The 22,338-nt window shown below is 38.8% G+C and overlaps 1 protein-coding gene across 1 annotated transcript; it reads left to right on the top strand.

Moving 5' to 3' along the window:
- The first annotated feature begins 15,096 nt into the window (after positions 1 to 15,096).
- LOC115810253 (ankyrin repeat and SOCS box protein 2-like) lies at positions 15,097 to 18,888 on the top strand. The gene is made up of 9 exons (XM_030772179.1): positions 15,097 to 15,335; positions 15,435 to 15,557; positions 15,688 to 15,857; positions 16,017 to 16,172; positions 16,305 to 16,550; positions 16,692 to 16,863; positions 17,002 to 17,572; positions 17,681 to 17,834; positions 18,731 to 18,888. Exons 1-9 carry the CDS (start codon positions 15,097 to 15,099, stop codon positions 18,886 to 18,888), a joined length of 1,989 nt encoding a protein of 662 aa, XP_030628039.1.
- The last annotated feature ends 3,450 nt before the right edge of the window (positions 18,889 to 22,338 follow it).

Here is a 22,338-nt window from a genome sequence, read left to right as displayed (position 1 = left end):
GAGACCAAAGAGTGCAGATTTAAGGAGACAGGGTTTTGTTGCACTGGCAGAAAAAAACAAACAAACAAACAAATGACTTCCAAAGCTGAAAAACCAATGGGAACAAGACCTGAGAATGGACCAAGTCCTCAGTAAAATATTTTCCTCTTCTCACTCTGTCTGTCATCCTCTGGTTTGAAGTTCTCAGATTCCACTAGACTGAACTTGGACAGGCAAGGAACAGGCCTCATCTTGTCGCCTGACCGACACAGGGTACTGGAAGTTCTGGAAATTGACTTTTGACAACTTCTCCAACATCCTTAAAAAACTGGTACTGCTATTCCCAGTGACTGTTGGGGACCATTCTCCACAATTTGATATTATTCTCAGGAGCATGTCTTTCAATACTTCCCATCCCAACTCAGTAGTCTACTCCATTCAACTCTTCCCTCTTCTAAACATTGCACTTAGAATTTTTTTTTAAACTGTAAGAATCACACATACCAAAAGTGGAACTATATCAAAAACCTATTCTATGTAACAGCCTTTCTTGGCCTTTGTAAAGATGCTCTACTCTCAGGCCCTAGCCTAAAGTCAAGCCATCTCTCTCTCTCCAACAATTATATATGTTCTTTATTTTAGGATGTCAGGTTGGGGGCTGCAGTAAAAACTTCGAAAAGTAAACATCTTTCAGTTTATTATGAACTTAATTACTGAGTATTGTTACTAAACATTCACTGCATTCAACTGCCATTGCTTATTTAAAAAAATTACGATGGTGCTTGCCTGAACTGTCTATTCCTATACATAGTCTCATAATTGTTGTGCTGCATTTACTTGGGATACAAATGAAATCTAGCAGGATTACTTTAGACTAGAGGTTAAGATGGACAGTCTTCTCACAAACATCATGTCTCGAATGCAACCTCAACCAGCAGCCCAAGTCACCCTACAAAGAGGAAAATTAAAATCTCAGATGTACAATCCCTCCAGTACTGTGAACAGGTTTTGTGGTGTAGTGAGAAGAGATGAAGCTGAGTATCCTGAGTGTGTTCTCTGTTAGGAAATTCTATCTAAGAAGAGTTTAAAACTACAGAAGCTGAAAAGACACTTGCCACAGAAACATCCCTCATTTTCAAAGGACAAGAACCATCTCTATCCTGACAAGAGAGTAAACCCAGACAGAAAGCCACAGTTCCTAAGTGGAAATCAGAAGCACAGCAATAATTTTTAGCTTTTTCATATTATAATACTAGTCTTACCAATAATTAAAAACCACTAACTCTGCTGCAAAGATGATGCCTTGCCCTTGTCTAACAGCAATATGACAAGAAGGATTGGTCAAATAACAGAGGATGTTGCTGTGTCTGCACGTTGAGAGGAGGGATGAGTCAGTAAGTATTTGTACTACTTGATGAGATCACAGACTTTGCACATCGTGCTCAGCTGCTTGCGTAAATCTGATTCAGCAATTAGGGTAAAATGATTGAGGAGATACTTTTCTATATAGCCACTGAGGGTCAGACCACTGGACAAAGACATCCTTCAGATCACAGATGATTACATGTCGGTTAATTCAAAAGACTGGTCTCACTGTGTGTACATGCACCATTAGCAGTAAGAAATGGCTAAAACTCAAATGAAACCTTGTACTGAAAACATGCAAAGCAGCTACTAAACCCATTCATCCCATTAGATAATAAGTTGGTTAATGAATGTTCACTGTTTTTTTCATGAAGATACCATTTTTTTGCATTTGCTTTACTTTTGGATAAGTTGATGAGAGCACCAGAGAAAGACCAAAAAAGAACCAGAACAGAAGTAAGTTCAGCACACAGTAAGCACCAGCAGCCCTCAAAACCAGACACAGTACCTATAGCAGGATTTGGCTCACTGGAAGCCTTCCACAAACACTCTGGGTTCCATTAATCAAGGTTCAGAGAATTCGCTGACTTGATTACGTTCACATATGTTAAATTAAGACTGTAACTCCTTTCTAGAAAGTGTACTCCCTCAACACCTCCAGAGTAAGCAAATATTTGCACTGAAACCATGGAGAGGGATTCACTGTGTTGCTTTCAGGGGACTCTCATTAAATTTTCTCATACCCATTCAGTGACATTACAAAGTGTGCACAGAGCAACACTGTGTCATCGTTAAAAGATAGAATTGCTTATTTCCATCCAAAGAAATACACAAAGAACAAAGAAAGCAAGTGTAGAGGCCAATCATACTTTACAAAAATGGCTCACAGTTACACTCTGAGTCAACAGACACAACAGCCTTTAAACTGAGGGTTCAGGTAGCAAGTTTGAGTTTATGCTGAAAATTGTTTTCTCACTAGATGTGGCTAATGTTAATATAGTATGTAAATATCTCAAGCTGGCACAGAAAGACACAACACACAGCTCAGAAAAAAATAATGTTGAAAACCTGGCTTGATGAGGACTATTAAACTTGTCATACTAGTTTTTAAGAGGGTCTACATGCAGTCTCATATTTTGACTTTCCCTTAAACTGTAAACCAATGCTGGTGGAGCAAAACCCCCTGTTAACAGTAAATGATATGAGAGTTTGACAAGACACTAATTTAGGAGCCTTGATTCCCAGGAAATCTGATAAAAACCTTAACCCTATCTCAGCAGTAATCAGAGCCACAGCAATGCAACTTTAATAATCTGAACTCTTCTAGCAGGGAGCAAAGCCTCAGCCCTGTGCTAGGACATGAGCTTTGAGTGTCATTCATGAACAAGGAGATGAACCTCTACTGTCTGGCCTTAAGATGCACCCTGTCACATGTAACAATAAAGTGGCCAGGGTAGATCGTGCTAGCTCAATCAAAGGCCATCCACAGGCTTCATTATTCATGACGCAGTACATCAGCGACGACTGACCCGCTGAGGTGAACAGTCTCCGCTGGGCCGCAGGCGATGAGAAGTCACAGGTCGGTCAGCTTACTTTCGATATGCTTTACCTCGTCAGTTGTAACAGACCCTGCCTGGCCCTGGTAAGTATTTTCCTACCAGGAGTAAAACTGAGTGCCAAAAAAATAAATAAATAAATAAATAAGAGAAGACAAACTGACATGGGCCTATAAGGTCAGTGCTCCTTTGAGGCTTGTGATCTTGCTATAAGACAGTGAAGCCTGCAGTGAAGTCAGGCCTTATTAATCATAGGCTGAAGCTGTGTCCAGCACAATGATTAAATGGAGGACTAGATACTTAAAATGGCCAGGTAATCTTAAAGTACATGGCCAGACAACACAGCTATTTGAAGAAAATAGAATAGTGTGCCAAGCTGAGAGGAATCCTCTTACAAACTTAAAACATTTTCACCTATTCTCTGCTCTCAAACCCTTTCAAAATGCATTATATCTACTTTCTGTGTTACTACTACTACTAATGGTTATCAGTCTTACTGATAGCTATAGCACAGTTGGGTGGTGCACTGCCCTAGTGATTTGTATAATGTTTCATGCAAGGACAGAATACACTTTATACAATCTCAGCTTGGTAAGCCCACAGACAACACTGAATCCCATGCTTAATGAAAAACAGTACAATGTCACCTCCTTTCTCTCTATACCTGAGAAGATAGACTGCTCGCTCAATATCATTCAAATCTTCATCCACTGTCAGCTTGTCAATCTCCTCTGCAGTCTGAAAAATAAGACAAGGCAAATTCAAAACCTAGTAAAAAAGTGAAAGCTGCTAGAGCAAAGCTTCTATCATTCTATGTGCCCAACATTAATAAAATCTTATCAATCTCCAGTATGTTGAGCAAATGTGTCCATGTTCAATGGATAGTTCACTACATACTGTTATAAGAGTCATTAAGAATTAGTTGAACTAATATTCCAATGATCCTATGATTGAGTTATACTGTACTAATACAACATATTCATGGCCTCAGTTAATGAAGCTAAACGCCAATGTTTACAGGAAGATAAGGTACCACCTCTACAGACTAGCAACAACCTAGGAACGTTTTCTCCATTCAGTGTTTGGTGTTCACAAAAAAAAAAAGCATGCAGAGCATCATGTGTCAGGGAAGTCTGGGGTAATAACTGAACAAGATTCCATCACTGCTTGAAGATGACTCAGCCAAATAAGTGAGGGGGTTGTAAGCGCGGCACGATGGACTGCGTGGGAAGAGTGCGTAGGGGACGGGAGCTGTGTGGGTGCGTAGTCTATTACTTCAGGGCTTCTCTTAACAGACATTCTTTGCTCTGGAACCTCCCTGCAACACCGACGACCAGAAAACACCCGCCCACTCTGTGGGCGATTTACTCTCTTTATACAAGATAAGACTGTTTTGTGGGAATGGGAGTAACTCCTCCAACTTATTCTGGCAGTATACCTTACAGAAACGGCATATAAAAGACCTCAGATGCTGAAACACCGAATGGCAGATATACGCCAAGTACAATACTGTCTCGGGAAAGCAAATACAATGGAATTGAACGCCATTACGCTAGAAAGAAGGATAACGTTTTTTATTGGACGGATTGGAAATCCTGCTCATTCCGCAGTGCAAGCGCAAGGAGGAGAGGCCGTGATGCGGGCAGCTGACAGAAACTGCGTCACGCAATAAAGCGGAGTGGGCAATCCCGGTTATGTTCAATAGCCGGATCCCTCACTGCACGATTTCATCAGTCACTCTCTCTCTACATCATGCACTGTAATGTAAAGTCATTCTCTAATCTAGAGACAAAAATATCAAAGACTAATCATGGCAGTAGTGTATGGTCCATTATTGACCATAATGATTAAAAAAACACTCAGCTGTAATTTTGATTAGCTACTCTAGTATTCATAGAAATATCGTATCCCCTCTATGCAAAAATGTAACGTGCCGCACTCATTCAATTTATGTCTCCATTCAAACTACTTTCTTCATCTGCATCCTTATCAGAGCTCGACAGGTCGGTTTCGGCAAGTCTTAAAGCTGTACTAATCAATCCGTCATACCTGAAATTATAAAAATGCACCCTAATTCTGACAAAATACCATTACATCCATAGAGCCTATGCATCCAGTGCAACAGTTCCTCCGTAATAAAACATTGATATAATTTAAAAATAAAGAAATAAAATGAAACCAGGGGTAAATGATTATACGATGAAAAACACACATACCTTCAAACCTCTGCGAATTGGTCTTTCGATGAACGTAAGGTCTTGCAGGTCATCTATCTGTCCAAACGGACTGGACTGGCTCAAAGTCATTTTGCTTACAAACATCTGTATTCTGGTTCCCTTTTGTAGTTATCTTGATTGCAAGTGTTAAAGATCTCTTATGGGCATGGTTTCAAACTGTGAGTGGCTGGTTAAGATTTTCTTTTATTTGTGGAGAGCTGTTCCTCCCACGACAAGAATCTTAGAGGTTACAGTGCCTTATCTATAACTAATTCATTCTGTAGCAGTGATGTAAAGCTGTGTAGTTCCATGCGCCTCCAAACAAACTGACCACCTCGTCGTTTTATTCCAGCAAAGAAGGAAATGCGTCGGCATTTGTGAAACACGCAACACATAGCTGGGATTCCTATAGGTAGTCAAGTGACTTTTAACTTCTTACGGCAGACGCGAACTTACTATTTTACACCATACTGACCCATTACCACAGATTTCTGAACACTTAAATGCGTAGCTTAATTAGTGTGCCTTTAATTTAGATTAAAATAGCTGCCTTTGTAACTAATTCCCGAAAGAGTACTCATTTTGACATGATGCGGAGGTCCGTCTGTGTGCGGACAAGCGCTTCATGAAAGCAACAGCGAGCTCCGCAACTATGCGGCTCCGTGCCTGGCTCCTCTTCGCTTCTCCTTGTAAAAACTGTCGAAAACTGTGTTTCTTGCGGTGCTTATAAGCTTGCTGTATCCACTAATTTGGTAGAGACCGTAGCTGACTTATTTTACCCTGCTAAAATACAGCAGTAATGCTGTCCAGCTAGCAACTAAACGAATTGTGATGATAACCAACGCTCTATCGATTGCCAATATGTTGAAGAAATCATTATTAACAAATTTAGAATTGACAGGCACCACAACGTCGTTCTAGTACAAAACATTCCCCGGGCATCATAAATATATTCCAAATCCGAAATTTTCAATAACGTTAGCTTGCTAATACAATCCACGCAGTCCTACGCCACGCAAACGCACTGCAGCAACTAAACTGGTTTCCATGGAGATGACATGCCACAGCAGTGCTCAGTAAAGAACGTAATGTTTCACTGAAGTTCGTCATCATGATAAACTTAGACACACGATAATCTCTCCATTTTGAGAAGTTAATCAACTATTATGGTTATTGCACTATATATAATTTCTCACAAAAACTGGAGTAAAATATACGTACATGTGACATTAATCCAGATAATAGTCTGTAGAGATGTTTATCAGATTTTTAAAAAAGTGGTCATAAATTATAAATTATAATTGTAATTAAACTAGTAATAAATTGCTTTGATCGTTCTTAGGGCGAAATATTACGTATGGTCACAGTTCTGAAGAGAGAACATGATGAGATCCGTGTATAGTGTGAAGGCATCTGAGAATGTGAAGGGCCTTGGTCAAGTGTCTTCAAGCAAGGTATATTTTTTCAAGCTTGAGGATCGAAGGCCTCTTTAAATCTCGAAGATCTTCAAACGTAGTAGGCCCATATATTTTTTTGAAAAAAGATATTATGTCTGCTACCTGATCTACATAATGTCCGACGATGTAAAGCCAGATATAGCTATTGAGACGGCGGCATGTAAGTCTCAAACAGCAGCGTTTTGATACAGCGCATTCGTTGATCGGACGGATGATTTTACAAATTACAGATCTGTTGTACCAGTGTCAAGTTTCAGTAACCTGTCTTAAATTTCGGGGTGAATGGTGCAGTCCACACGTGAATATTTTAGATGTACATTATCGGATTTCTCCAATACATTTGCGCTGACTTCGATGGAACCACCACCTGCTGTTTCAGTATAACATGTTCATTGTGTGGGCTGATCTCAATTGAAGTAAACGGTAATCAATCTTCCAGTCTTTAAAGGATATCCTTTTATATGTGGGAAATGCTAATGGAGGTATGCCATGCTTAAAGAAATTAAATAAATCTCACCTCATTTCTAGTAGTTTGGCATACTCTACCATTCATTCTCTCTTTTTTCCTTTTTTACATTAGTTTTCAAGTCATTTTAAGGAACTGATCACTAGCAAAAATGACACAAGGCCCATACATGATCACTAGCAATCTCAAATAAAACTGATTATTTGCAATATCTACATGACATATGTTTTCATTTTAAGTTCTCATGGAATTCAACACATAACATAATAATGCTTTAAATACCATTTCCATATCGTTTGCTTCACAAGTTATTTCAGTTGATATTATTTAATGACACTGTTGCATCTGAAACAGTGTCACCCACTGGCAAGATATGGGAAATATGTGTCTTGCATGTAATCTCACCAGCGCAGAAACAAGTGGTCATATTCAAGCATGTGTATATATAACCACACCAACCAGCAGTAACTAACCGTAAAGCAATACCCTACTTTATTCAGTAACAACAGTGAGATCTTCTGACTCACTTCTTATATGCTACCATACCCAAGCCTGCTGATAAATTCAGGGAAGACAAAACCCTAGCCAACCCAAAATTTCCCTCTGTTGGTTCATTTCAAAAATGAACTTTTTTACTGCTTTTGAAAAATATAATCAGCAACTTTTCTCTCTTGTTTCGTAATGATACTGGACATTTTAGGCTCAGGAACTTCTACATGATCTATTCTATATTAGATGTACTTCAGTGTGATGATTTGTACATATACACACAGGTTTAATAGCCATGAGCTCCGGTGGCTGTTTTCCAGCTTGTCTCATGTTCTGCAATGAAGCATGTTACACATACAGGTACCTGACATTCCAGCAGAACTCCCAGTATTCCCCACGACATGCCTGGCAGAATTCCTTGCTTTCAATGCATCCACAATGCTCTCTCTAAGAACTCACTGCTGACACTTAAGGATGTCAGGTTGTATCTAGAATTTTCTGAGGCCATTGCACTGAGCAATTGAAAATAGGTCAAAACTGGTCATGTATTTTGTCTTGTTTTGTTTTTGGAGAAATAATATTTATATGACAATGTGATCTGCCTCTTACTACATTTGATTTTTAATTATTTTTTAATGACTTTTTAAGAAGTGCCACTAAGTTCTGTGTTACCACTGGAGTTTTTCTCACTAAGCAGTATCACTTCTTTACCAAAGAATTACATCCCATTTTACCTTTATTGTGATCTATGCATCCAATAAACTGTTCCTGGAAAATGAGACAAATAATTTTTGTCAGTGTTTAAAATCATTAAATAGTAGTTAAAACACCACAAAGGCAGCATGAAAAAGTATGTCATCTATTGGTTTTAAATCCATATGGTAACTCTTATTGGGGATAAGATCAAAGTAAAATGCAACCATGATCACACATAAAAACCATGACAAGAACATTCGGTCATTCAAAATGCTCCAGTATATTGTCACGTGCAAGGGCATCTGTTTTATGGATAGTCATAGAAGTGCTGTCATAACAGACCATGTCTTAGCTCCTCAGCAAACAAGTAGACTTTATTTACCCCCAGCATCACATTAAGTGGGGCAACTATCAGTTTCAGAAAGAAGACACTTCTCAGACTAATCAAGAGTAGACACATCACAGTGCCCCTTAAAACAGCTGCTATGCCATGGTACAAAATTTAAGTTATGCCACAGGGACTCAAGTAGGCTCATTTTCAAAGCTATCGGATTCCAAGCTGAATTTTAGGTCTAGATTTCCATGGCAAAACTAGAGTTTGAGGGTTAGGCAGACCAACAGATCAACAGTATATGTATTTTTTCCCTTGTGCCATATCACAGAGTTTATATGTCCAATTGCATCGTGTTGTCTGTATAGCAACCTTTCTTTCAAACTAACTATTTTCTCTCTCTCTCTCTCTTACTTTAGATGTTGGTGCTTCGCAGTATACCAGTAAGACCAATGGCCAGAAATTTGTCACATGGCCTTATAGTCAATTAATTTGTTGTAGTTTCGAACACTGAAGACTGATTCATGACAAAACTTTATAGGAAGAATGAATATTAGAGCAGGATAAAAAAAATCCTATTCAAAGCCAATTAAGTCACCACAACTAAAAGAGTGGTACTAATATGCTAAAGCAAGTGTAATTACACTTATAACCAGTTGTTCCCATCTGTGTTGAGTTCCTTTCTGTGTTGAGACTTAAATGCATCACCCTCTCTTCTAAGTTTGAAACCTTGTTGATCCACATCTTGCTAACTAGGATGAGAATATTAGTCTGTAAGTAATGAGTGAACTCATGCATGAGGCTTTTGAGTTTCAGGATTGGAGACCCATGACTTATGAAACGGTGATGCAATGGTATTGAGAAAAATGCAATGTCTTTCAGAACACAGAGCAAGCCATTAAAACACAATCAGGGGGAATGGAGTCAAATTCTCAGGCACTAAAACGATCTCAATATTCTGATTGTAGCTAAGAGCCAACAAAGAAATAAGAAACAAATAAGATTCAAATTAAGGTAAGTGTTCAGGCTGTTAGATTGTGCAGTCATTTCAAGACAATGCAAGATATGAATATAACATTATAGGCCAAACCTTTAACTCATTCATTACAGTGATACAGTTCATTATCTTTGTTGCATTATGATTAGAATTCTCTTATTCTCAGGCATTCCTGAGATGATAAAGGTAAACTAACCATTAACCAGCAACCTCTAACTACCTCTTACCAAATCCATATTACCCTGGCCACACCTAAAAAGCACTTGAGGGTAGCTAACCCCAGGATACCACCAAAACCACAGAGACTCCCAAAAAGAACAAGCACTGTTTGAGAAAGCACTGTTTCACCCCAGGATTTGCAATTTCAGACTTCAGATCAATGAGAACCTTTGGACCCCCTCCCACATTAGACAAAGCCAGTGATGGAGTTAAGAGTTTCTTTAGTGTAATAATGTTCCTTGAAATGCAAGCAGATTATGTTACGACCAGGAAATAGTGGTGTGGTAGTATGTTTTCCTTAGTGACTGGCTGGATCGGAGCGGTAAGCCCTGATCTGGCATAGATCCATAAACCTCCCTCTTGGTATCATATGAATGATAATTTGTACGAGGGCTGGGAGTACAGGGTGGAGATGGGTTTGCTGAAGCATATAGACGTAAATAGTGAGGTAGGTGTCTGCAGCATAGATTATTACAGGGCTCAGAGGAATGGGATCTGACTGAAAATTACCTTCTGGAACCTTCATCATTTTAATCCATTTACAACTTACTTTAATGCCATAGACTTGAGAGGTTTGGGTCTCTCTTATAGTGATAACTCTACTTTGTTTTATTTATGTCTCCCTTTTATTGATTTTAAAATACCCAAATCTCATGAAACAGGTAACAAATATGGACAAGTGGCAAAATTCATTGCATAAGTCACAACAAGTCGATTTCAAAATTCTTTGATACACCAATGCAACAGTAGCTGTCCTTAAGCCTAACCTAATCTCTAACCATATCCATTATTAACTTTGTTGATACAACTTTATCTGTAGCATTTTTTCAAACAAAGCAACTGAGAGATAATGATGAAAATGATAAACAGAGCTGAGACAAGAGAAATAGTGGCCTCTAAAGGATGCAGTACATAACTGCAATTATCTGAAGTACTGATGTGTTTCCCATAAAATAAAGTGCTGCATATCTGATTTGTTGCAGACAGAAAGAAAGTATCTATCTATCTATCTATCTATCTATCTATCTATCTATCTATCTAGAATCATATAGATAGATAGATAGATAGATAGATAGATAGATAGATAGATAGATAGATAGATAGATAGATAGATAGATAGAGCATGAATTGTTTCTCCACTTGTGAGTTGCTTTGGATAAAAGCGTCAGCCAAATAAATGTAATGTAACATAATGTAGATAGATAGATAGATAGATAGATAGATAGATAGATAGATAGATAGATAGATAGATACATAAAAACAAAAATACAAATTCTTCTCTTTATTTGGGACAGAAAGTATAGGCAATATTTCCCCTAATGACAGAGCTAGAGATTTTAAAAATTATGTGTTTTGTATCCATACAAAATGGGTTTTGTAATCTGCATACATGTAACTTTACTGCAAATAGCGCCAAAGTGCAAACAATTCAAAAACTTTATCATACTTCACTGCCAACTTTGCCACATGCCAGTGCAAAGGTTCTGTTTTAAAAGCAAATGCACTCTTGAGCTAGAAAACCACTGGAAACCCTTGACATTGTTTGTGTTTTACTTTCCTCTGTCTTTCTGGGGTTGCAGTAATATCTTATGAAAGATTTAATAGTTGCAGAGGTATGACATTCAGTTCAAGAAGTTTACAGATAGCAGATACCACTTTTTCCAGCAAATATGAGAACCAAAGACAGCTGCTCAAAACGCTGACTTGCTCTTGTTTGCCTGAATACTGCTTGCTTTGACCTGAGGTCACTCTAAAATTAGTGCACATTAAGTCACGTGAAGTCTGTTTGGTAACTATTTTGTGCTCTTATATTACACTGGCAAACCATGAGTCCATAACTGCCTTCTACTGACCTAGTTTCATGACTTTGTCTTAGATGCTTTTAATTTTTTTTTTTTACTTGTGTGTGCGAACACTGTCGTCCTATTTCCCTTAACTATTTTGCCCTTCTAAAGTATCCTGGCACTGATGCAAAATATGCTCTGCTTATATATCTAGGCCAGACAGGTCATTATTTGTGAGTGAAACAGCGGTTTGAAAGATTATCAGTCTGTGTACAACATGAGACTAAAAGCCTTTGCCAAGAACCCTCTAAAAGACCTGACTGGATAACCCAGACTTTAGATGAGTGAGAGACTCTTAACAGGTTAGTACCTGCAAGAACCAGCACCGTTCATCGTATGGTAGGTTAATACTTATTTACAATATGGAAATGTACCATAGATATACATCTGTTCTGACATGCACTTTATTTGTTTGTTGGAGATGTTGATAACAACACAGAAGATGAGAAACGGACCTTAAAAAACATAAAAACAATGAAGCATCTAAGTAAAGCTGCAAAGAGTATTACATACATTTATGAGCAAAATTCAATAATAATTAGAAAATAATGCCTCATTTTGAAATACAAGTACAAATATATTACAACTCTACTACAATTACAAGACAATCCAGCGATAAAAATGAGGATTGGTTTGATTTATATTGCAATGCTTACTGAATTCCATCAATGCATTTTCAAAACAGACTTTCTCTCCAGCAATGTTTGTGCCTTGCTCTCTGTCTATTTTAAATCAGTGGCAGCACCATGCTACCTCGCCCGTGAGCTGAAGCACTTTTCAGGGTCAAATTTGGACGCTGATCACATTAAGGACCAATCTTAAAATGCTAGCCATGTTTAACCCTAAAAGTGTTGCTCTCTTATCACGGCTCAGTCACTACAGTTTATCAAGCTAAAAGATCCTCCACACAGTACTGTGCAATAGGAAAAGTTGTGCATGCAGCTCAACAGCAGTTTTAAGTCTTTGGACTCAGTGTGGAGATATTCAATGTAAGTGCTGTCCAGAGCTATCCACTGCTGGATTTAAGATTTGGCTATGGTCTGGGGTGCACTAACGTGAATTTTCCATCTTATTTGGCTTCAAAGAGCTCTCCATGTTTTTCCACAGAGCAGTTGGCTCTGAGGTGAGACTAAGACCTTTACTGTTTGTTTCACATGATGTCCTGTTTTGTGAAGAGTGTATAAGTGGACCAGAAGCTACTGTAAAAGGTCAGCCAGCTCATGAAGAATGTTATATATCAGACTTCAACTGCAGTGAAGTCCTGGGACCCCAGAGGGACTCCTAGATATTTGTATATTGAGTCTTTTGTAAGACCAGAAGTGTCCATGCAGGCTGAACTGACAGGAACTGATTGACCTCAGCAAAATATTTTGTTACCAGCACATTACAAACTAGTGTATCCATATCATCATGATGATAAGCACATTCTTTTTGCATTCACGTTCATATTCTTACATCCAATATTTATTTTGGTTGATATAACATTTCTGTACCACCATAACGATCATGTTTCTTTATAATAGCCAGCATAAGCTAGTTGCTTGACATGTAGATCAGTCACAGAACAATCATTGCCTGATAATGCCTCTGATTAAGCCTTAACAATGTGCTTTAGCTAATAAACTAGCTAATATTTTATGTCATCATGACTACTTAGACATTCTGTGTTTTAAAGCAGAACAAAGGGGGGAAAAGAAGGAAATATGTAATGTTAACTATTAATCGCAGCTAAATTTCTATGTCTTCTCAATCTCAACATGGGTTTCTTGCACTTTAAGTAGTACCACTTGGCTCACATCCAAATGTTAGGCCATTCAATCAACGTGTATGAGCAGACTGTCCCGGCTGCCCAATCCATTCTGCACATGCGCAGAAGTCAGCACATGCGAACCCCTGAACCGAACTGAACAGAACTGAACCCCTTTTATGACAATGCCTGATCCTTTCCACGCATGTGTGATTTTTTACGTGGCTTTAATTCCCCTGTATAATGATGTGATATGGTGTAATTAGGTCAACTGTTGTGTGTGTCAATAAATGTATATCGTTTACGCACCGTGTTAGTGTATGATCACATCCTTAAGTAATCGATGTGTTTATGTAAGCTAACTGTGTGGTTGTTGTGAGAACACTTGATCCTCGATCTGTTAAGCTAGCTATGGTTAACTTCTGCTCACCTTAGCTAAGTGACTCGCTGTGTAGTCCATTATTTTTTCGCTGTTAGCATAGAGATAGCAACAGACATATTTCAGAGATATGATGGGTCTACAGTCTATTTGGAGACAACACACACATGTATTTTATTGAACAGAATCGAATGCGGGGTCTCTTAAGCAGCTATTTAACTACCATGGGCATTATTTTGTCGATTTTCCAAAACCCCATTCATTCTCTCATAGGGATTTTTTAAACCAACCGCTCACTCATTCACTCATCATCTAAGCCCCTTATCCTAATTAGGGGGGGTGCTGAAGCCTATCCCAGCAATCACAGGTCGCCAGTCCACCACAGGGCACACACAGACAAATACACTCACACACACCTTCATACCTTGGGGCAATTTAGTGTCGCCTAACCTGCATGTCTTTGGAATGTGGGAGGAAACTGGAGCTCCCGGAGGAAACCCAAACAGACATGGGGAGAACATGCAAACTCCACACAGGAAGGTCCCTGGCCGCCCGGCCGGGAATCGAACCTGAGACCTTCTTGCTTTGAGGCGACAGCTACCCACTGCGCCCCTTAAACCAACCGGAACTTGCAAAAATGGTAATCCACAGCATACAAAATGACGACCATCACTTGCACACTCTATAAAAAGCATTAAATATCTTTAAAGAGACTCTCGCTGTGAACTGCCAGTTGTTACGTAAACTTGCTGGCAGCCGTCAAGTGTTTCAGTTTGAACACTGTAAAATGTTCACACATGCGTGGTACAAAGCGGGCATGAATACATTGCGATTGCGTGAGCATGCGCATGTGCAGAACGGATCAGGTAACTGGGACGGGTTGGGCACTTACACAGAGAGAAACCAGGTCATATTAGAAAGGAACTGTTTAGCTACAGAGCTAAAAGCAGGGTGGCTTGTAATGTTAGTTGGCTCAGTGGATCTTTTTGTTTATTGGCACAATTCATTTTTCTAGAACTATGCTGCTTAGGACAAATTTCCAGTTATTTATTAGAACTGGCAGATATATGCATTTCCCTCTCAGAAATAAGAATACACATGGTTTATAGCTTTGATCATAAGATATGTTAAATTGCTTCTGGAGAGAAAGTGCGTGTATGTGTACACTTGCACCACTAGCAAATTCATTAAAAAGTGGTTTTTACATATATGCCACCAAAAACATCATAATGGGCTTCAAGACTAATGATTTTATTTTCTTTGAACAATATTCTGGCTACCTACTTTGACTTTGAAATGTGTACTCCTTTACTGACACATTTACTGATAATTTCTTCAGTTCAAGAAGATACATCATGGATGCAGCTAGACTGTCAGTGCCTCGTTCAACAAGAACCGGTGTAGCCTATGAGGACTATTCCCTCTACAACAAGATGTCTGATGAGCAACTTCTACAATTGGCAGTTGAACGTAGTCTGGCTGATGCCAACATCACACCATGGCGAAGCCAGCAAATAAAATCACTTTCACCTTCAACTGCTCAATGTCAAAAAATTGATTCTCTACCAGACAAACCACCACCCAATCCACCCAGGTATACCTGAGTTGTACACTTGTATGACTTGTACATGTGTTTCTGCTCTATGTAGAAAAGTGATTTTTCACATTTAATTCATGGTTAATTTCTTCACAGTGAGACACAGTGTGAAAAAATTAGACGAGATCCTCAAAGCATGCTCTTCATCAAAGACCAAGAGAAAGTGATTTCCTGGACAAGACAGAATGGTCACTTAAGGGTCACTGTGGAGGCCATGAAGTAAGTGCCTTTGTCACTGGTGTCTATTAACTGACCATTTTCATACCAAAGTCGTAGACTCTTGGATGAAGTACAACTTGACTCATGGCTCACCATCTGGTACTTTTGTGTGTCTTACTGTATCGCTCAGGGAATTAGACCCTCTTCTTTCAGCAGTTTGGAGAGGTGATGCAAACGCTTTGAGAGAGGTTCTTGAAAATACAAACAGGAGCCTGACTGAACCAAACAAGAATGGCTGGATACCCCTTCATGACGCTGCATACTATGGTCATGTAGAGTGCCTCAAGATTTTATTAAAAGGCAAGCAAATGGTTTGAAAGTGTGTGAGTGGCTTTGTTAAAGGAAAGTTCTAAAGGACTTTTCAGATGGGGCTTTGAGGTGTTTCTACACTATAATTAGCATCTTCATCATAAAACACTTGCCATGTGCATTTTCACATAGCTGTTATTTCCTCAACAGCCAAACCTGACACAATCAACAAACGTACATCCCGGAATCAGACTCCTCTAATGTTGTCTGCGGGCCGCAAACATTTGGATTGTGTCCAATACCTCCTAGAAAAGGGTGCTGATCCCACCATTGCCAACAATCAAGGGGAGACTCCCCTTTTCAAAGGTAAGACTGTAATCAATGAAACATTAGGGAAGACTCCTAGCATTCAGTCATTCTATGAATTGAATTGAACATTGACAGATGTGTGAGATATACATGGACCACCAAAAATTTGTCAGTCATTCTGTTGTACAGCTTGCGAGAAACCGAATGAGGAGATTGTGAATCTTCTTTTGAAGTCTGGTGCCTCCGCTACAAAGTGCTGTGCTCAGGGTGACACGCCGCTGCACGAGGCAGTGCGAAATAAACATATGGATATTGCCAAGATGCTGCTCCAAGCAGGGGCAAAGCTATTTGCCAGAAATATTTATGGCATTGATCCGCTGTTCACTGCAGCTCAAACGGGTGCTTCTGAAGTTCTCAAACTTTTGATTAAACACGGTAAGACTTGTGTTTAATGTTTTTGTATGACATTTTTATTAAAAGATTGAACAGTAAAAGACTAATTGAACTTTAAGGAAGGTTTTGCTGGTTCATCCCAATAAAGATGGAAGCCATGACATTCTGTAAAAAAAATTCCAGGGGCAAATATCAACACTGAAGCCAATGATGGAGCCACTGCTTTATACGAAGCCTCAAAGAATGGCCATGATGAAGCCGTGGAGATTCTAATTTCAAAAAGAGCAGATGTTAACAAACCAAAGAAATCTGGATTACTGCCTCTTCATATTGCTTCAAAAAATGGACATTATGGGTTAGTGCTTGTTGAACTGCTATGATGTGGGCATGCTACGAATTTGAGGAATAAAAGCTTTCAGACATACCATAATCTTCATAATTGTTGTTGATATATTAATGCAGGTGTATATTTATCGTTTGTCCCTTTGCACAGAATTGTGTGTATGCTCATCCCTCGAACTAGCAGGGCCAAAGTGAGGCACAGTGGCATTAGCCCCCTCCATTTGGCCGCTGAACGCAACAGAGACGACGTTTTGGAGCTGTTGATTGAGGCTGGTTTTGATGTGAATGCCACACTATCCGATGACTGGTCTAAGATGTATGAGGACCGCCGTAGCACTGCTCTCTACTTCGCTGTGGCCAATAGAAACATAGAGGGAGCCACCATGCTCTTAGAGGCAGGTGCTAACCCAAACCTGGACACCTTTAATCCACTTTTGGTGGCTGTAAGGAAGGGCTGTATTGACATGGTCTCTCTGCTGGTGGAGCATGGTGCTAATGTCAATGCTCTGCTACCAACTTATCCCACCACCTTCCCAGGTGTTATGATGTTCTGCATGAAATATATTTTCATGCTGAAGTACTTGATGAAAAATGGCTGTGATGCTACTGCCTGTTTTAATTGTGTGTATGGCAACAGCCCACATCCACCCATTAAGATGAGGCAGAGTGGCAGGAATGAATTGCACTGTATAAGTGATGAGCCTCCAACTACCTGTGTACAGGTAAGGGGATGGAGATTGTGCAGTTTTGATGGTTTTAATACATCTATAGATGTAACTGTGCTGATCACAGTATCTGTTTTCTTCCCTTGCTGTTTTTCTGACAAACAGTTCTGCGAGGTAATGGCCAGTCCCTTAAACTCTCCTTGGGCAGGCCCCATCATAGAGGTGTTGCTGGATTATGTGGGTTATGTCAAACTTTGTGCCAGACTCAGAGAACTTTTGGACAACAATAATGACTGGGCCCATGTTAAAGAGAAAGCAAGTGAGTATACCAGTGGTAGGTAACACAGCAGAATATACAAAACCAGCAGGCATTAGATTTAAAATAGCATTCTTGGTCCTTTATAGGCAGTGGCGTTTCTAGACTTCTTTGATTGGGGTAGCCCATGTGGAGTGTTGATTCATTCAAGGGTGATAGTCCTGCCTTTGACCTGGTTGATGGCCAATCATAGAATCATAGACCAAGATTTTTGGGTGGCAACCATGGTGGCCAATCAAATATCCAGGGTGGCCCGTGCCCCCGAAAGCCCCCCCTCTGGTCCTGCCCCTGTTTATAGCTATGTTACCATTTAGTGTTTAAAAACTGTATGACACTTAAATGTTAAGTGTATGTCCAATGTATTTTATATGAATGTTGTGAACAACTTATGTGAATACTGAAAGTCTGTGTGCAATGAAATGTTAAATTAGGCTTACACTGTAATGCTCTGGTGCAAAAAAGAGACACCTATATAATGGGGAAATGTGCTGAATATTAATATCTTTACACTAAAAGAATGTTTTGGAACATAAACGACAGATTGTGGTTTTCATTAAAAGTGTTAGCTTCAAGGTCTTTTAGGACATAGGCTTATATTCATATTATATGAGATGGTCTGTCTGCACAGATTTTTGTTTTATTTATTTGTGATAGTTATTTTAATTTCAAAATTCCCATTTAGTATTCATTTAATCATCTGTTCTCAATGAATTTGAACCATATTATCAATCGCAATATGAAATTACATTAAGGAGTATCTGCAAGCTAAGAACAGCTTCCCTTCCTCTGGTTTGATATGACCTTCTCATCATATCAGTTACTTTTTAACCAGAATTAATACTGTTTCTGTGTCTCTGAATATGGCCAAAATGTCAAGTAAATCCTGACTACCTTCGCAGTGCCCCCATGGTCCCTGGTCCAGCTGTGCAGACTGAAGATTCGTCAGCAGCTAGGAGCCCACAGATTGAGCCTTATGAACAAGCTGCCTCTCCCTGGAAGACTTATCAAGTTCCTGAACTATGATGAGGAAAATTTGTTATTTGAAGATGACCTTTAGAATAGCTACAAAGACTGTCTGACATAGGTCTTCGAAGGAACTCTGTAAACCATGTTCAGTTGAATATCATAACACTATATCAGAGCCAGAAAGACTGTGTAACTTATGTTTCTAAGTGTATATAGGAAACTTATATATAAATATATGTTATAAATATTCTATAAATATAAATAAATATATGTTCATTGTTTGGATCAACAGCCATAGGCATCTTGTTAAAATGCTAAACATGTATGCAGTTTCTGTGATCATATATGAAACGTATTGTAATTGTCTGTCTGAAACAAATGTGACGAGTGTTGTCAGACCACTGAACATTTTAATCAGTACAGGATCACTTTATACTATACTTAACACTATAAGATGCATATTCAAAATATTAGTCTATAATATTTAAAATAAATGACTGGAACCGGTAAGAATGTTCAACTATGCATATATCACTTTAGCTTCTTGATCATATCGAATGTATTTAAAAATTGAACAGTTGAAAAGTAGGTCTTTTTTATTTCTTTATGCTTTGTAGTTGTATGTGAAACTTTCATACTGTTTTTCATGTTCAAAGTATTGTGTGATGCTTGCTTGACTAAAATTTTCTTAAAACAAATTAATCTAAGTGAGATTATTTCAACCACTGATTATATTTGGTGTGGATGAAAAATATAAAAATATAAATATTATATTATGTTATATTGTATTATATTATGAATATAAATAAATATTATGGATGCATCTAAACGAAATGATAGATTGTTATGCTGTTCGCCCTCTCACCATCTGTGCCATTCACAGAACAAGGAAATGCCTACATAGCAGTGTGCACTCACACTGTGTTTACTGAATTTCTAACAGGGCAAGAGGTTCATTCAGAGAAGTAAAGAGGCAAGTATGGATCCTCGTGTCTTCACACTCAAAAGATCTGACTCACTTGAATGAAAAAAAAAAATCTGAATGAAATACCAAAATGTTATACATAAATAACAATAAATAAATAAATAACAAAATGAAATACCTACTCAGCTTTTCTCATCCTCTGTTATACATTTGAGAGGGTTCCTCTGGTTACCAGACAGAGAGCAGTTCCGTAACTTCGACTTAAAGCAGGCATGTCCAGCAGGGTGAAAGCTCAGATTACACATGCTCTGTCACTGCATTATGTAAGAGCACTTCAAAGCTAATGTAATCATCATAACATCATTATACAAAAATACAGCTGCGTAACAAGATTTTTGTACTGTTATCATCACAGTATTATTGTCATTTTCCAGTAGACAGTCTACTTGCAGACAAGGAGCAGTACTGAATTGTGCAATCATGTATTCTGTGTGTGTGTGTGTGTGTGTGTGTGTGTGTGTTTGTGATAGTAATTGAGAGGGTATGTGTGCGTATATCACAGTAATTGAGCGGGTATGAATGAGCAGTGTTAAACTGCTTTGAAGAATATATGTGATTTATAGTTTATCAAGGATAAACATGTTAACAGAGCAACAATGATTGTGGTAAGATAAAGCCGAACAGGGGTTCAGGTTGCCCTAAAACACAAAAAATGTCTCCGCCACAAAAAGCACGTAAGTGCAAGGTGTTTTATTTACAGTGCAAAAATCCACAGTCCCAACCAAAGTGCAAAAAAGTGTTCAAAATCGTATTAGATATATGTACAGTGGGGAAAAAAACCAAAACAAACAAACAATATATATATATATATATATATATATATATATATATATATATATATTTTATTTTATTTTTTTTTTTTTTTTCGTTTGTGTGTTTGTTTTGTTTTGCTTTTTGTTCACTGTATATATACATATTTCAGTTTTTGACACTTTTTCACTTTTTGCACTTTGGTTGGGACCGGGGATTTTTGTACTGTAAATAAAACACCTTGCACTTACATGCTTTTTTCGGCCTGTCCTACCACATTTGGTGTCAGAGGTGGGATGGCCAGTTGTAAGGCAGTGCAACCTGTGAGGAGGAAGATGGGCCTCCAGTCCCAGAAAGTAAAGCTGCCTGACAGTGGAGGAAGGGGAGTCTGAGCAGCAGGGAACGGGCCCCAGAACCAGCACTCCACAGCAAGGGCCTCCCAAGCAAGCAGCAGTCACTGAGGCAGACATGGTGGCGCTGCTGAGGCACTTCCTCACCACACAGCAACAGCGGGAGGAAGGATTTCTGGAGGAGATCCAAGGCCTGGCAGCATCCATCCGCCAAACATCATAACCAACCAGATCAGAGGCGCCCCATCAACCTGAACTGACCTCCACAACAGCGACGACAGCATCTGAAAGTCCCCGACTGGCTCACCCTACACCCACACCACGCCGACGCTCTGTTGCACCCAGCTCCTAGCAAGACATCAGCCCCACTCCAAAACCAGCTGAGAGGATTTACTGCAAAGAGCCAAAGATGCCTGCTTACCAGCAAGGGGAGGACATAGAGAATGACCTCCTGCGGTTTGAGCACATGGCCAGAACCTGGGCGTAGCCAGAGCAGGAGTGGGCGTTCTGTCTGGTGCCACTGCTGACAGGCACTGGAGGCATATACAGTGAGGGAGTAAGGAGATATTGCCAGAGAGTAGCTGTGTGCGGTGTGTTGTGAATTGAAAGTAGTGATTTGTTTATTTAAATTCTTTGTTGTTATATATATATTTTTTTTTGTTTGTTTGTTTGTTTGTTTGTTTTTTAAATTTTTTTTTTCATCTGTTTGATTGTTTTGTTTTGTTTTTTTACTTGTAAATATTTTTTATTCACTGTACATATACATATTTCAATTCTGGACACTTTTTCACTTTTTGCACTTTGGCTGGGACTGGGTATTTTTGCACTGTAAATAAAACAACTTGCACCACAGTGCTATTTATGGCAGAGCCATTTTTTGTGTTTTGGGGCTACCCGAACCCCTGTTGGCCTACCCTACCACAATGATATTCCAGCAACAGATGTCATACCCCCATTTGCTGCAAATAAACAAGCTCCATGTGCTATCTTCATTGGATTGGTTGCACTCTATAAATAGGAAGTTGTAATTTAAATGTAAACTGTTAGGTAGACACATGTAATATGAGGAAGCCTGTGGCAATTTAGTTAACTGATTCTGGTGAAGACATGGTGAAGTGTGATTGAAAGGGTGTTCTGAATTTTAATATTTAAAAAAAATCTTGATCATAAAAGACATATGTTTCTCACTCAAAGCTTTTAAATGGAAATCAGCAGAACTTCAAAAGCTAGTTAGAGTCAAGACTATAACCATTCAATTAGAAAAAAATGAAAAGCACTTAAAAGTTACTCCACAATGCCTGAAAGATGTTATTGTAAATAGAGATGTTAAACACATTAAAACAAAGAAATAGAGATAATAATCTTGAGTCCGTGCTTGACCTTTCTATCAGTCGCTCTTTGTACAAATCAGGGCCTGGTATTCACATATTGTTTTATGATTTCACATATTCACCTG

The sequence above is a fragment of the Chanos chanos genome, chromosome 4, assembly GCF_902362185.1.
Source record: "Chanos chanos chromosome 4, fChaCha1.1, whole genome shotgun sequence".
NCBI lineage: Eukaryota > Metazoa > Chordata > Actinopteri > Gonorynchiformes > Chanidae > Chanos > Chanos chanos.
The sequence above is the reverse complement of the archived record's forward strand: the minus strand, read 5'-3'. Positions and strand labels throughout refer to the sequence as shown.